Genomic DNA, 18,092 nt, shown 5'->3' with positions numbered 1-18,092 from the left:
TAGAAGCATATTGGGGTTAAGGAACTGTGTCCTAGAGATTGTCATGTTTGAGATCCTAGTGTGTGTAAAGGTCATTCTTTGAGTGTAGAAGCATATTGGGGTTAAGGAACTGTGTCCTAGAGATTGTCATGTTTGAGATCCTAGTGTGTGTAAAGGTCATTCATTGAGTGTAGAAGCATATTGGGGTTAAGGAACTGTGTCCTAGAGATTGTCATCTTTGAGATCCTAGTATATTAAAGTTGATGCAGCATGTTCTGTAAATGTCAGAGGTTTTTAAGAAATAAAAGAGTACAGTATGCATGCACACATCCTCAGTGAAATATGAATATGAAATTGGATGTTCTCATACAACATTTTGTAATAACTTCTGATCATAGCTAATTGCCCATTCTGACATTTCAAGGCCCATTTAGTGATCCCAGCAGAAGTGTAAAAAACAAAATTGTGTATAAATTCATTAAAAGTGAAGGAAAAGTCATTAAAATTATTTATGAAATGGAAATTGGCAAAAAAACAAGGAAAACAGCGATATTGAAAAAGCTGAAGACCCATTCAAATAGATAATATCTCTACTAAAGTAGAGATTTGTGTAAAATGTCTCATTTTGTCTTTAATATAAAGCTTTTTGATTACTAGCAGGCTATATTAGCACATATCTATGGCAATATACTAACAAAGGTGCAAAATTCTGACACCATTGCTAACTTCCAATGTTAAACACTTAAAACTAGTTTATGTGAAAAATCTAAATTTTTACTAGATAATTATCATAAACACTATCTACTGCAATGTTAATATAAACGGAAATGAAACAACAATTTAGCGCATTAAATGCGAGAGATTATCCTTATCATTTGTGGGAAAAAGGCAAGAACTCTGAATCATTTATTAAAATGTCAAAGAATTTCATTTGGTCAACAATGCTATTTATCACAAAGTATGTGATGCGATCAAGCAAAATCAGTCGGAACTCGGAAATATTGATTTTGAGATAATAGCCAAACAAAGATAACATTTCCTTTTGTTTTCTGTTGTTTTGGAAACTCTTTAATTGCTCATATCTTTGGAACTGGTTGTTCAATTTTAATGAGGTTTTCTGGAAAATGCAGCTTTGTAAATGCTTTGTACTATCCTGTAAGAAACTGAAAATTTAATATTTCTGAGTTCCGACTGATTTTGCTTGATTGCATCACATATATTCCAAATATAGTGCTTTGAAATTGTGTACCTATAGATACAAAGCTCAAGTATCAGTGATTAAAGGTCCCAAATCTGACATTTTTGAAAATGACTTCAATAGGAAATTGCCCATATAGAATTACTCTCTTCATTAGGAATTTGATGCAGTGCTGAAGCGTCATATTGCTAATATCTTGTTTAAAAAAGGTGAAGTTACTTTTTTTTTCGCATCAGAATTTTTATGGTTGCATTTTATAACTTTGAATCTGGTAAATTTTTACAGTCGTCAGGTCAGTGCGAGAATGTTGTAAGTGACATTCTGGGTGAAATTGAATTATTATGAAAGCATAGGTAAATGCACACATTGTAAGCTATTTTACAAGTCTTAGGAGTAAATTTTAATTCAATAATTAAAAAGTGAAGAAAAAAACAGTCAAAAAATTGAAACATAAAACATAAAAATGTGTCTCCCATAAATGGCAAAAATGCAAAGACAAACTGAACTACTCAACTTATAGTTTGATCAGCTCGTAATTGGCGGGAATTGTTAGGCTTTTACCTCCATGCCGAGAAGTAGACCCACGTTAAAAGTGAGATAGTCTGGTTAAAGAAAGTAGACAAAATTATATGACTTTTAATTAATAATTTATGATACTTCTTGCGAGATGTCACAAGACAATTCTCGAAATAACGTATATTGATATTAATCCGCGATGTCACAAGGCCCGCCGATTACGAGCTCATCAAACTAATCAAAATGCATTTTTTCAAACTTTTAAAAAATAGTCAAGAAAAGTAAAAAATCTGATTTTTATTTTTTTAAGAAAGATTCTGTAATCTGTACAAACATGGATAAGCAGCAAAATGGGAAATGGGTACAAAAATAATGTGAACCATAGGACTATCTGGCTCCAGGTTGCTAGAGTATTGGATGTTCACACATCCATCATGTTCTATCACTGGTTTGGGGCTGTCTACACAATACATTGAAATGTGAATCAATGTAGATTACCAAATCTGGATCAAACAGGTATAATGTTAATAACATGAAATGAAAAAAGTTACCCTAAAAGAGCAAAATCAGCTGTTTTTAAAGTAAAAATGAACATTAGAAATGGGGTAGTGGTTTGAAGCTTGATAGCACACTCCATCAAAATATAATTCTTAACCCTATGAGAACTACCTGCCTATTGGTCAAAAACAAGTTTTCATTATCAATTTGACCAATCAGCAACATTGTTAGAATAATAATAATAATAATAATGTGAATTTCTAATGCGCACATCTCCACCAAATCAATGGCGCTCAAGGCGCAAATAATTTCACCACCCAAAAAAATTGGGGTGAATTATTTGCAAAGCTCCATTCTGATTGGTGATTAAAGTGAAGATATCACGTAATTGGCCAATCAGAGGCAATGTTAGACGGGCAGGTAGTGCTCAAGGGGTTAATGCATGTCCTTGTTGATTCATCCTGGAAAATCTGGTCCAGATTGATTTAGATCAGGGAGCCATGTGTAGCATTAGAATATCACACATCCTCATATTCCAGGCACAGTTCCTTACCCTCCTAAGCCTCTACATGCATGGAATGACTTTTTTGTATGTTATGTACAAAAACTCATGCCTAATAACTTGAGGTCAAATTGTGAGCTATTTATGGTGAAGGGAGGTCATGGAACTGTGCCACTGAAATGAGATGATTATAGCTCATAGTGTAGGTTAACATCACAATGATCCATCAACCCAGATATTATGTCAATTCCTCAAGTTTTAAATTTTGACATAATATCACATGGGTACATGGTAAATGATCCGTAGGGGATCTGGTAAATCATCTGTACAAAGGTGTTGCAAGATAGTTGCAAGGGAATTAAAGATACTTTTGATTAAAATTTTATTTCTGATTCATTATGATGCAATGGGAAGATGAGAATTTCCAACTAAAGATGGGGATAGGGAAAATACCCCCAGTCATAGTGCTTCCGTATATAATCCAAATTTCTTTTTTTTACAATATTTGTAGCAATTTTGTGGAAAATAAATAAATATTGATTTTGAACCCCCCCCCAAAAAATCACTTCGTTCACCTATCCCCTCCCGGAAAAAAAACTTCTGGCTTCTGAAAGAAATGTAAGTGAAGTGGTATGCCTGTAGCCAGTGCACCTCCACTAAAAGGGCCACTTTTTCGTGAATGTGTGTTAAAATATGCCCCAAAAATTCCCATACGGTTCAATTTTTATAGTCAAAATGTTCAAAAAAGACAGAGAGGTCCATTTTCGGAGGGTTAAGATCCAATTTCTACATACTAGTATCTTCTAATGTTTGACCATTTTATTTCATTTTTTTCTACTGTCATTTTTTGCCATTAACAGGGCAGGAGGGCAACAGTCTTACAGGTATGTTGTAATGTGATGTTATAATTTGTTTATGTTTGTGTAGTGTTTTGTCAAATTTGTGTATAAACAGATAATCTAGAGTAGAGCAGTCTTAGAGCAGAAATGTTCAATGTTTGTAGTTAGATGCTAAAAATGGTAAAAATATGGCTCACTGCGCTCAGCCATCCCACACGCCTTCAGCGGTTTTAAAACATCACTTATTTGATCTAATGCGCTTTTGTAATGTTTGAGTGTTCCTAGGTTCCAGTGATGGGGGAGTACGATGCGTAGCCTCCTCCCTCGTGTATATCTGAGAGCCTTAAATTACAACCTGCTCTCTACCTCTCACCCTCAAACATGGATGGGTTCCATTTTCAGTCATTTAGTATACCGTATATCAATTGCCATTTTCTAGGCCATCTTGGGTAAATGAATGAGCCAGTTTTTCAAGTTTGCCTAGCTGTAGTCGCAATTGTCAAAATTTGCCCAAAATTTTGGAAAAGTATTTGAAAACTTTGACAATTTGCATTAAAAATGGCCAAAAATGTTGGCTTTTGATATAGCGATGGTCATTAGTGCAAATGTGGGGGGGGGGCAACTGACCAAAATTGTTAAAAGGTGGCTGAAAAGAACAAAATATGGGTCATTTTGCCAAAAGGAGGGGGACACATCCCCGGAATGACGCCCATAGCGATGGTTCAATTTTCTTGGAAAATTGGTATATGGATGGGTCGACTTTCAAATTTCAGCCATACATCCCTACCCACACCACACTTGAATACCACCCCTCCCCCGGGTTTAAACTCAATAAATTGCAATCAAAAAGAAGAACAAATTGTACCTCTTAGGATAAACGTGATCTGGAGTCACTATACCATGTAGGCCTATACAATAACTTGTATTTTTTTGTTTCCAAATTCTGGAAGAAATATGCATGTATTTTTCAATAAATCCAAGCTGCAAATCGAGTTAATACAGCAAATGTGGTCAGAGTAAAATGGCAAGAGTCCTAGATGATGGCATCGTAAGATAATGAAAAGCTTTTCAAATGTGCCTAGATACCGGGCCTAGATACATGTGTGAAAGGGATAATCCTGAATGTGAAGGGTTCATGACATTTGTGAAAAACAAGATAACAGAAAATACAGTGATGAAGATAAAGTGGTGTAGTTTGCATGATTCTTCTTGGCAGTGCGATGATTGCAGAGTTGAAATTGAAAAGATTTATGTGAAAGAAGTCGGGTTTTGTTAGATAAAATTTGTTCACTTTTACCAATCATTACATGTGTATAATGTTGTTAATTTGATTAACATTAGATGTGCCATTTAAAGGTTCTATATTGGACCTAACTAGCACCCTGGGCACTTAAATCAAATGGGAATTTACAGGCATTCAAAATTCGCTGTCGAAGTGACAAAACAAATCAGGTTAACTACAATAGCAATAGATGAATACAATTTTGACTATGCACTACTAGCAGGTTGCACTCATCACCTGTAGATTGCACGCAATACCGCTCTTTTCAAAGATACTAATTTTACAGGTGCGAGTGATCAGCATGATATGGTTCAATGCATAGGTACCGAATGAATGTTGCACAGTGTCATCGCCCCGATATCTTCATGGCAGAAATCGCCATGGTAGGTTGAATCCACCGCCACGCATGGCCATTTTGTTCCGACCTGTTTAATAGTTTTGAGATGCATAATGGGCGAAGGACATCTGACTAAGGCTACTGACAATAGCCGGTGACTGACCTCGCTGTGTGTGTGAGTGAGCATGGTATACGCCATAGGTCATCTGCTTTTAGACTACCTCCACGATTGGCATATACACTGTGCTATAGTTCAGCACATATAAAATCAGAATTTTTGTCAGGTTTTGAGTTCAAGTTTCAAGGAACCAAATCTGGTTTCTTTAGACTAAATCAATTATGGGAGATATTCATCATTTTCTATCCCGGTATCCAAAGATTTTACTCTGAATATCAAATCGTGCATAGCACATTCACATGTATCGATCCCGGGTATTGATTTTAGTATCTATGCTGTGCCAAGTAATTATTAGCCAGGCAATGTCGGTGTGCGTTGTAGTGCAGGGCGACCTATTCAAATATTGTATTCATCTATTGCAATGGTAGTTAATCCGATTATTACGTCACTTCTACGGTGCATCTGAATTCAAAATCGCCATAATCGTAAACTGTAAGGTTTAGAAGGTACTTTTTTATTCAGACATTTGATGGAGTTTACCTGTTCAGGTGCATTGATAAAGGGGACACACGACTGTCAGTCAAAAACTGTAGGGGGCGCTTATTGGTGTTTATTATTGAAGGGTGTTTATTAGGGAAGGCAGAGATGCCAACCCTCCCTATTTAAGAGGGAGGCTCCCTTATTTTTGGAAACATTTTTGTCCATTTTGGCGCCCAAATTTGGTAACCTGCCTATTTCTGACAAGTTATGTGCCATTGAAGTTGCATGTAATTTTGAAAACCTCCCTATTTTTTATTTGAATCCTCCCTATTTTCTGGATGTTAATGTTGGCATCTCTGGGGAAGGGTGTTTATTAGGGGAAGGTACTAAAAGGTCAAAAACATGCAGTAGTTTAAGTGTGACCGTTGTAAAAAATAATGAAGTGTAAAAAACCTGCACCTTTCAGTTACTAAATCGAAGGATAAATCATATTAATGTCGCCAGTACAATGTAAAATTCTGGGCACATACTGTTTACCACAGTGTAATGTGTGTATGTCTGTCTGTCAGTGTTGTCATGCATGACTTTTGTCTGTTAGCTGTGTTAGTTGCTTTCGCACCTTTTTTGTTCTGCTTATAAATCATGAAACAAACCCATCGGACACTGCCGCCTTTTTGGTTTGTTTTCACGAAAAGAACGCCAGGATCATGATGCAATTTGCTTCATTTTGCAGCTTTTGCCAATTGGTGAAACTTTGATGCTATAAATTTGTTTCATTTCCGTTTCCCTTGTTTGCTTTGATTGATTTCATTTGGGCAATTGTAGTAAATTGTAAAGTTTATATTTTCATTCATCTGGTACAAGGTTCAAATTGTGATTTAAAAAATCTTGACAACCAGATACTCACATTATTGTTAGATTGAATCACCGACCTGACGAACACCTTGATCTTGTTCTTGGTTGGAGATTCAATTAACCTGTTAAAGAGGTAGCCCTGCCAGAGCGGTTCTTCTGGGGTGAACCAAACCTGCCTGGTTATCAAATTAATTAGTGACAAATGACAATGTTATCTCTGAATTTCACAGGTGCTAAATGATGTTATTGCACTAATTGCCACCTTACAAATTCAGAGATAAACTTATCGCTGATTAATTTGATAACCAGGCAGGTTTGGTTCACCCCAGAAGAACTGCTCTTGTACAAACCTTACAGTAACATAGCCATACCCTATAGTTGTTGTCATTATAATCCCATATGTACCAATATTGACAATAATGGGCGTGGCTGTCCAACTTATCGCCCATCCTCACATGAAGTGTCTTATATCATCCAGGGATCAACTAATTCCCCTGTCATTTCATCCTCATTAACTTAAACGCTCATATACTGTGTTCTGTTTGCATTATCGCCTTCCTGGACACTGTCCCATAAAACCACAGGGGACACGATGCTTCCATTACTAGTCCAATCATAACACAGTTTCATTTGAAATTTGATCTTGGAGAGCGCACGTAATCAAAACTCAAGCAGGCGTTGGACAGTGCGGGAGTGTAACTTGATGAGGGTAGTTTAAATGAAAATTGTCTTTAAGTTGTCAAAACTTGGTATTGTTTGCATAAATCTTAAGTGTTGGACATGGTATAGTGTGTTTATGCTAACGATATGATAATTTTAAGGTGATACTTATTTTTTAATTTGTAGATGAAAATCCTGAGGGACTATGAAAATAATTATGTTATGCTCTGTTCCACTAGGCTAATGTGTGCATTATATAGGAAATGAAATAGTTACAAGGATTGAAGTGGTGAACATGAATAGAGTGAAACCTATCAAAATATGCTTCAAAGGTGACAGCGCTGGTGTTGTACCAATGAACTATTCCTCCATCACACTCTTTATAGGTTTACACTAGTCCAGTATGTTTACTTGTCACCACAGGTTGACTGTTGCAATGACTGTGGCACTTAATGCTTGTGAAGCTTAACCCCACATAAGCTTTAATTTTTGTTAGTGAAGAGGGCCAGATCTTCAGTCAGTTTTTGAATGACCTTCATGACTTCCTACCATCCACTAGAGCTTCACATTTCAACTGCCTTAGCGATGATTGTCTTTTTAAAGCCTATTCTTGTTGATTGTGTAATGCCTACAAAGTTCCATGGAAGGATCTACCTTGAAAACTAAACATTAACCTGCCAAAGACTGGTCAAAGTCCAGAGACCTCATAGCACACTAATCTAGATAGATAATTATATACTACATAATGTGAATTTATTTGTCCCTTCTAAGTAACCTTCACAGAGCGATGTACCAGGAGTGCTTATCTATAAACGGGTAAAAATGATTCTGAAGGTGACAGTACTGGTGTTCTACCAATGAACTATCCCCCTACAAACTATAAAGCCTATTACGTGTTCCACCATATGCAAGGAGAATATTCTCAAACTAACTGGCAAAAGACATGAAAGGAAGAATTATGTAACTTAACACAATGTTATATGACTGGTTCAAATCCCATTCATGTATGCTGCCAGATCGAGGCCCTCCTCACATATGGTGGAACCGTGCAATGGGCAAATTTGACAGTCAGTGGAATGAAATTCAAATCACTATTTAAAGTCATAATGTACGATCTTTTTTCAGAATTTACCTTTATTTTTTTCAAAACCGATTTTTGGCATATTTGTAATACTTACATATGTTCTAACTTAAATCTATGAGCAAACTGTCAAATTCGTCCTATTTGTAGTAATACGGGATGATTTTCTGCTGGTCCGACATAAAGTCATAATTTTTTATTATGTCTTTATGTCGGCCATGATCGCAAACCGTAGTCTCGTACAAAACTAGCTTGGTGGAGGGAGCGTAACCAAACTGGCCGCGTAGGAGACTAACTCTGAGGCCGCACTCGCTGTCCTAATCCAAATAGTGCGAGATGTTTCGAGTGATAGAGGTGGAGATTATGATGTTGTTTCTTTGCAAATTCCCAATGTTTTTCAAGTCCAAATGTATTGGGAACTTTCATAATGATTGTATATTATCATTTTAGAAGAAAAAAAGAAAAATCTAAAAATTTAAAAAGATCGTACATTAAGGCTTTAAGGAATGGATAATACAGGAATGTGTTCAGCTACATTGTATAGAATTCCATTGTCACTGAGTGTGGAAACTTGAAAATAAAGAGATAATTTTAAGTCACAAAAATTGTACAATTTGAGCTATCATGGCAAGCAGCAATAATTTACTGCAATCTTGATATGACATTGAGGGCGTATTACACTAAATCACTGCGCGAAAGGTGCAATGGTGATGAGTTCCGGTTAAACGTATATGGCTACTGGAGACAACGTGGTGTACTTAGGGACCATGTTCTTCGGGAGGTTGACATGTTCTGATTTAAATGAAAGATGCTAGCCTATTAATGACTAAAATAGATATGAAATTATACAAATCGATTTCACAAGAAAAGTAGGCCCTGTCCGAATTACTGCTAACGGAACAAGTTTTAATGCTAGTTTTGGTGTTGAAATAGCGGCATCGCTTTTCAACATTTTTTAATAAAAAACTGATTCTATAAAGTTCCCCAAAATTGAAGCTTAAATAAAATTTCAGTCCTTAATTAATACAGGGATGACGTAAAAAAGTGACAAATATTGTCACGCCTGGTAGAAAACGCCGTTTGAAAAAGTTGATTTTTGCGTGCTTTTCAATGGAGAAGTTATTTGGTGGTTTACGCCCTTGACTTCTAATACTGTAATTGAGTAGCCAAAACCACAGCCAAAACACACGCTGATGATTGGTAGAAACTACCCCCTCTATAGTATATGTCAGGCCAGTTCATTCATAAATCAGCAGCAAAGGCAAGGCATTTATTATATGATGGAAAGCATTACTGGGTGTGTATCCTGACTATATTGTATACGTTTGATTTCTTTACGTGGCTTATGCTAGCGTACATATGTTAAGCAGGTTTAATTGATTCAATTAGGCAGTTATTTCACAGATGTCACTATCTAAATGCTTTTGCTATTTATATCCATTGCAATGAAGGGAATTTTAGCTCTTGGTTGGTAAAATCAATTACAGGTTTTACATGCCATTAATTTGAACAATTTACCAGTTACATCATACTCACTGAAATTCAACAAATACAACATATTGATACTGTATAATTAATTATTTTTTCGTGATTTCCAGCACGGAAGAGTTTTGACTTGTTGATATTTTCGCAAAATTTATGCCTTGCAAATTTTATCATATGACAATATGTCATTCGCATGTTGTTATATTCACAAAAAATAACTTGAGAAAAAATAAAACCCTAGCGAGAAGTACCACTTATAGATTACTAAATTCCTTGGATATTTACTGTTTTTGTGTTGCTTGAAATAATGAAATATTTTTTTAATTTTTTATTTATATTGTTATAAAGAGCTTTCTCTCTTCATTTATGTAAAGAGATACATTGTAATTGGGAGAGGTACCAAAATAGAGAATGATTTACACAAGCAATGTCAAATTATACTATCAAGACTCTTACACATTACTATAAAAAAGTATGTCCACTATAAGATGACACATGACCTTTGGAAATGTGCACAGGTCCTCAAGTTAGACAAAGATCAAATGATACAAAAAGATACAAAATTTTGGGAAAATGTGTGGTAGCTTTAGTGAATGTTGGCACAACTTGAACATGTTCTTTCTGAAACAAAATTATTGACATTTAAGTGAAAAACAACTGGGTCATGTGCCATTTTATACTGAATATTCCTGGGATTTTCACTGTTTTTGTATTGCTTGAAATAATGAAATATGCATGCAAAAAAAAATTATTTTGGGTTTATAATGTTATAAAGCACTTTCTCTCTTTATTTATGTAAGGAGTTACATTTGTAATTGGGAGAGGTACTGTATTTAAAAAAAATCTAACAAAAATAGAGAATGATTTACAAAAATATGTAAAATTATACTATCAAGACTCCAGATCAATATTCAGGGTTCGATTTAACTGGTGTCGTGGAGCAAAATGCTCCCCATTTTGGACAACCTGCTACACAAATTTCAGCTTGTATAGCAAATTTTTACAATGTAAACATATGCTAATATTATAAGAACGTTGCCTAAATAATATTTTCGCTAAAAATTGCTACGTACATTTTTCAAAGTAAATTGAACCCTGTCAATATTTACAAGCTCTTCATATGATTTTATGACCTTTCAACATCACACTTGGAAAATCAATTACAAAGCATCAGCATTAAGAAACAGCATTGACCTCTCTCTTTATATTTAGCCTCATCCTTTCTCTTTCTCTCATCGTCCTCTGCTTTCTCAATTTCCACTCCACTTCATCTAAATTTAAAGATCTTTGGTGTTAATCGCATGTCAGTGTTAATTGATTTGTATAGCTTACATGGCATTAGCTTGTAAATGTATTGCCTTCACTAGGATCCACAACATGCTCATCTATCAGGGCACAGTTCTTTAACCCCAATACATCTGTACATTCATTGAACGTCTTTTGAAAATTTGGGTACAAAAACTCATACTCCGCAACTTGAGATCAAATTTTTCACTATGATTATTTAATTGAGGTTATTGAACTGTGCCATTAGGATGAGGCCATTGTGGTCCATAGTGCTTGTTGGAGATATAACTGATCAGTGTGATGGGCTATTCCAGTTGAAATCCATACACCCCCTATGGAAGACATAACCTTAATCTCTCATGCAGGGGGGTGTGTGAATTTCAAATGGGGTTACCTGAATAAGTGGCTTCATTTGAAATCTACACCCCCTGTGTGGAAGATTACGGTCATGTCCTCCATAGGGGTGTATGGATTTCAACTGGAATAGCCCAATATTGAAGATAGATAGTAGTTGTGGTTTCAGTAGCGGAATTCAATTGTTTCTCATGTAAAATGGTTATTAAAGTTGTTTCGTGTAGATAACAAATCCAAGGTGAACTTTTTATTTATAGATACACAGGTTCAAGTTCAGCGTTTCCTCATAAGATATCACACTGTAGAGTGTATATTATTGGTATGTTACTATAGTCTATATAATAGATATTATCTACCTCCAGTCAGCGGCACTAACTTTGAAGTTCAGTGTGTGCTGCATTGGCTTGGCATTGTTTCTTGCCACTTTGATTGTGCATATAAAAGAATATACACGCTCCAAGTAACACTAAGCTAATGTAGAACATGCTGAACTTCAAAGCTAGTGCCGCTGTCTGAAGGTACAAGGTAGATGTATAGACTATAGCAGTTTTAATTGCTATCTGGAGTATAATTTTTTAGATTTTGCTATCTACAGTAGATAACAAATGTAAGGTTGCTTTTTCAATCAGGAGTAGATAGTAGATTTGAAGATTTAAGGTTATGCTATCTTGAGTAGATAGCAAATTTTACAGATTGTTATCTTGAGTAGATAAGATAATGGCTATATGGTTACTTTTGCTATCAGTAGTAGATAGCAAAATAACAGATTTAAGGTTGTAATTACTTTGAGTAGATAGCAGAGCAGCTATCAGGAGTAGATAGCAGATTGACATATTTAAAGTTATAATTGCTACCTTGAGTAGGTAGCAGCTATAAGGTTATTTTTGCTATCAGGAATAGATAGCAAATTAACAGATTTAAGGTTATAATTGCTATCTTGAGTAGATAGCAGAGCAGCTATACACCTATCCGACTTCGCCATTACTGCGGTGTCCCCGATGTAAAACTGCGGTGTCCCGAGGTCGGGGGTTCTATCCATTATTTATTGTGTGCTATACAGAATTGTACCGGAATTGTACACAACAGTGATATTCAATACACAATCATGAGTATTGAATTACTTAATTAAATCTCCGCTCTGGTACATCTGTGTTGCCGTCAATAGAGGGCCAAATACAGTAAACGCTTCTCGGATTGGTGTATAAGGTTGTTTTTGCTATCAGGATGAACAGATTTGATTTTATAATTATTGCTATCTTGAGTAGATGGCAGAGTAGCTATAAGGTTACTTTTGCTATCAGGAGTAGATAGCAAAATAACAGAATTAAAGTTATAATTGCTATCTTGAGTAGATAGCAGATATAAAATTTTATTTTGCTATCAGGAGTAGGTAGCATATAACAGATTTAAGGTTATAATTGCTATCTTGAGTAGATAGCCACTATATAAGGTTGTTTTTGCTATCAGGAGTAGATAGCAGATCAACAGATTTAAGGTTATAACTGCTATCTTGAGTAGATAGCAGCTAAAAGTTTATTTTGCTATCAGGAGCAGATAGCAGATTGACAGATATAAAGTAAGAGGCCTAATTGCTATCTTGAGTAGATAACAGCTATATGGTTACTTATGCTATCAAGAGTAGATAGCAGATTAACATGTTTATAATTGCTATATTGAGTAGATAGCAGCTATAAAGTTACGTTTGCTATCAGGAGTAGATAGATTAACAGATTTATGGTTATAATTGCTATCTTGAGTAGATAGCATAGCAGTTATTAGATTATTTTTGCTATCAAGAGTAGATAGCAGATTAACAAATTTTAGATTATAAATATAATTGCTAACTTGAGTAGATATCAGAAGACGTTCAAACAAACAGTTCAGTACCAAACATAATTATATACACATCCTTATGCTCTATGTATGTCACAAAACATAAATTGGGCAAATTGCAGCTGTTGCTACAGTTTCCATGATGATCAGCGACCTCATTTTCACAGATCCTTACCAAGTCATTTACATAGAACCGTGCTTTCAGTAGTTGATAGCAAATATTTGGTTTCAGTTTGAATATGTTGAGAGTGTCTTATTTTTCAATTCAAACATAACTCCCATAGGATTTCAATATTGGATAAGACAGGGTCAAGTAGATGTGAGTTTAATTTTGCGCATCATCGTGTTTATGTGCGTTTCATGCAAATGACGGGTTGAAATTTGTGTGCGTAAAATTTGATCAAATTTTAGCATATGTTAGTCAAATTTACTGAAAAAAAACCTAATGGGTATAGATTAGAAAAAGCTGGAAATAAATAAAAATTTCTAATGGAGCGAACTTCTTTGCTATATACTAGCAGTGGTTGTGGAAGACACAACATTCTGTTGATGACCTTTTCAGGGAGAGGGTGTGCCCAAGGGGGGGGGGGGGTTGTCCTAGGAGTCATAAAATGTGCAGCGTAAAAGGGCAGAGCCCCACTAGCCCCCCCTCCCTTGTTCCAGAGCCTTTGAATAACTCACAAGAAAAGCTGAAAATGAAGCAACTGGCTTTTCTATGTGATATAGAACTGATTTGCTGATTTATGAAGCTTCCTCTGCGATCAACTGGTTTATTAGCTCATTAAGTAAGCAATGAACTTTAGGCATAGTCCGGATTTCTGTATGTTTTTTACTTTCTCTTGCTACATCGTTTGAGCAATGGATCTGGTAATTTGAGGGAGCGATCTTTGCATGATCGTTCATGATTGTTACTTATTTAGCAAGGAAAATTCGGATGGAAAGTGTGATTTTTGGAGCATTTTGTCACAAAAATTTTTACCAAATTTCATAGAATAGTCTCCTTTGCAGACTGTTTGTGGTGCTGATCATATTACAAACAGTGTTCAAACTCCTTGATCTAGCGATTTTGTAAAAGAGATGTTGAATTTTGTTGCTTCCGTGAGGCTTCAATGTTTGCTTTTCAGTGTTGCTTGCCATACATTTTGCAAGTCCATAGATATTGCACCAAGGCTAACTAATAACTCAATGGTGCTGCTATGTGCTAATAATGTGTAATTTTTCCAATTGGGAGGTTTTGGGGGGACCAGTAAACAACTTTAAAGGCTTAGCAGTCATAAAATACTGAGCAAATAAACTGAGAGCTAATTAAATACACTTAATTAGGTCAGGCAAACATGTTGTGAAAGTAATTATATCGAGAAGGTCGTATCTGCAATAGCTACCCTATACATAATCTTAAAAATAAAGCACTTGACAGCTATTGCATAAACCCTACCTAGATGTGTTTTTACAATTTTGTATATAAGAGATAAAGTACACATTAGGGGTTTAGGGCAAGAAAACCCTATCTGCAATAGCTGCCAGGTGTAAAATGTGTTCAATATAGAATGCAGAAATTACCCAAATGTCTATGGAGCAGCTATCACTGCAAACCCAGAAGGTCTAAATTCAGCAAAACTTCTAGTATTGGAGATTAGATATGAATAGAGTATTAGCCTTTGTTAAACTGATACTGGACAAAATTACTTATAGAAACAATTATTATAGACACATTCATGGTCTGCTAGCTCCCTCCCAATTGGTTTGTTATACACTTTTTCTGAAGATCACTAACTATTTAATATTCAATGTTGATTGTTGTACAACTATATGTAAAATTACTGCTCAAATAATACAATTAATAACATCACCATTGAAATCCATGCTTATTGTTTGCTAGCAATTCACTGAACTGGAAATTGCTCCTTTGCTTATAATAAGAGCCCATAATGTTACCCATCTTTGCTTCTTATTCCAGAACCACCCATGTGTAAAATGCACCCTATGCTGTTTTGGGCTTATAGTGTCTATTTTTGAGTCTATTTATCAGACTACATTTGAGGTCTGATCTTCTGGATTGTATACTCCCCAAATAGTGGTCTAAATTTGTGCCTATATTTATGAATTAATCCCTCATTGTTACTGCCAAACCAATTTTAGAGGATCTGCTGAAATATAGGCACTTTGGGTTTGCAGTGTATGGTCCTAAACCCTCAATTGTTTCTTGTTTTCCTTCTCACCCAGTTGTTTGTCTCCAAGATAAGTACTTAGTGGTCCAATTAACATTATTGTTATCTTATTGACTATGCAGCTCGTAAAAATTTGGTCCTGCTTTATTAAGGTGAGACAGGTGTAATCGGTTTTTGTGTGAAGATCATAGAAATTTAAAACTTGGTACAAAGTAATTGATATAAACAAAAAATACTCAAATGTTAAGCATATTAATTAACTAATTTGCATATTTAATTAGGGAAAATGAGCTACAGCACCATTGGTGCTCTTGTTGCAAATTACATCTCCTGTCATGCTTGCAGTACTCCATATTGTTGCCTATCCCAAGTACCATCGATTTAAAATTCAAGATAAATTTTCATTCAAAATAATATGGAAAAGCTGCACTCATAATGAGAGTAGCATGATAGAGGGAAAAAACAGAAATAGAAATTGGATATTCTGTATATTTGTCCTGGACGCTCTCCCAAGTGCATAATGGTGTTATCAAACAAGTGTTGCCAGGTGGGTTGCTTTATCACATAATTGGGCTCATTTTGATAAATTTGCAGGAGGAATGACAAAATTGAACTGGTTTTGATAAATTTCAGCAATTTTCAGCTGGAATTTCATTTACATTAAACTAGGAACAAATTCCAGCTGGATTAAGTGTAAGGTAAAACTGAAATTGATATGGCAGTGAAATTTACCAGGGGGATTGAATTTGAAACAGAATAACCCAGTTGAAGACCAATTGCAATTCTTGTCTGTTTATACACCTTACCCTGCCCATCATGAAGACCAGTTCTAGAAAATAAAATATGCCATAGACGATGAAAAAAAAAACCCTGTTTTATGGGCCGACTGACCCAGATTTAGCAGTTTTTAAGAATTTTTTTGAGAATTTTGCTCAAATCCGGTAAAATCAGCTGTTTGGGACCTATATTTATTAATGTTGGCTAAAATTTTTTTAGAAAATATGTTTGCAAAATATCTTTAAAATTTTTTCCTAGATATTACAGTTTTATGTGACATTTTATAATTTTAAGCCTCCAGAAAAAAAAATTAAAAAAAGGGAAACAAATCCCCACAGACCGACCCTACTCGAAGTATTTTAAACCCTGATGGTGGATTTTCCCAATCAATCAGTATTTAAGTAAGAAATGTATGTCTTTTCTTAACCAAGCCAAATATTTGGAAAACAATCTACACATAAAAACAATGTAATAAAATTGGGTGCTTTTTTGTTATAAAATATGGCAACTTTATCAACGATTGGCAAGACTGCTATCATCAGTAGATAGCAAATGACTATGTCATTTGTTTTATTATAGTAGGTGATTTATCATAATGCTGCAGGTGTATTATAGAGAGTACATGGCAACAGGATGAAAGCTACGATACTACACCGGTTTTTAACCCCATGAGAACTACCTGCCGATTGGCCAAAAAGAAGTTTTCATTTTCAATTGGCCCAATCAGCAACATTGTTAGAATAATTTCATCACACAAAAAAATGGGGGGGGGGGGTGAATTATTTACAAAGCACCATTCTGATTGGTGATTAAAGTGAAAATATCATGTAATTGACCAATCAGAGTCGATGTTAGATCGGCAGGTAGTGCTCAGGGGGTTCAAACATTGGAATATAAGAAAGGAAAATTAAATGAAAATAATGTTTGTAGAATCAGTAAATTTGATTCATTTTGTTTCTGATCTATAGCTTCCAGTCAGGGATTATTTGAAAACCGATATATCTATTTTTCTTGATTTGAGATGATATCCAGGCAAATATAACTCGTTAAATATAGAGAATGTAATAAGAAAATATGCGCTATTTTTGAACATATGCATTGGATTTTTTAAAGTAGGGTGTCATTTAAAAGCTAGCATTATAGGGCAGGTGTTAGTGGCCATAACGCAAAAATAAATGGCGTCTATCGGCTTTTGCATCCGAACTCTTCATTTGGTAACAAATATTTGAAAATACAATATAGGGCAGGTGTTGGTGGCCATAACGCAAAAATAAATGGCATTTATCGGCTTTTGCATCCGAACTCTTCATTTGGTAACAAATATTTGAAAGGTTATTTTTACTATATACTCTGTATATGTTTGTTTTCTCTTTTGTTTGTTGATTGTTTCATGTTGTTTAATATAGAATATTTGAGTTATGATACAATATACAAGTTTTTTTCATCTTAAAAACAAATAATTACAAAGATAATAAGCAAGATAAATGTATACATCAGGGGTTCTCAAGGGGCCTGTGGCATCCATGCTTACATGGTGGTATTGATGTTCTGTAAAACATAAAATAACAAGTGTAAATGTGCATTCAAATTACAGAAATAACAGAGCTGCAGCAAGTGGGGAGGCCATGGGCCACTTTATGAGAAATCTGTTATGCTTTCCTTTATATCATTATTTCAATTCGGGCATATATTTGGTATTTTGGCAGTTTGGCCACATTTTTGGACCCTTCCTATGGCCCCGAGAAATAAAAAAATTAACAAGGCAGCAAAACAAACAAAAAACACAGCCTAGTTATTAAGGAAGAATCTAGTCTCAGGCCAGACTATGTAGCTATCACGAACA

General features: G+C 35.1%; 1 protein-coding gene across 3 annotated transcripts in view; it reads left to right on the top strand.

Moving 5' to 3' along the window:
- LOC140171865 (uncharacterized) overlaps positions 1–18,092 on the top strand; it is a 312,836-nt gene that overhangs the window by 121,367 nt on the left and 173,377 nt on the right. For 2 of the 3 annotated variants that reach the window (XM_072195200.1, XM_072195203.1), the window contains exon 3: positions 3,554–3,577. The exons of the other annotated variant lie outside the window; for it this stretch is intronic. In XM_072195200.1, coding sequence (XP_072051301.1) covers positions 3,554–3,577 — 24 coding nt within the window. The remainder of the gene's footprint in view (positions 1–3,553; positions 3,578–18,092) is intronic. 3 annotated transcript variants of the gene reach the window in all.

Source organism: Amphiura filiformis, chromosome 15, assembly GCF_039555335.1.
Source record: "Amphiura filiformis chromosome 15, Afil_fr2py, whole genome shotgun sequence".
Lineage (NCBI taxonomy): Eukaryota > Metazoa > Echinodermata > Ophiuroidea > Amphilepidida > Amphiuridae > Amphiura > Amphiura filiformis.
The sequence above is the reverse complement of the archived record's forward strand: the minus strand, read 5'-3'. Positions and strand labels throughout refer to the sequence as shown.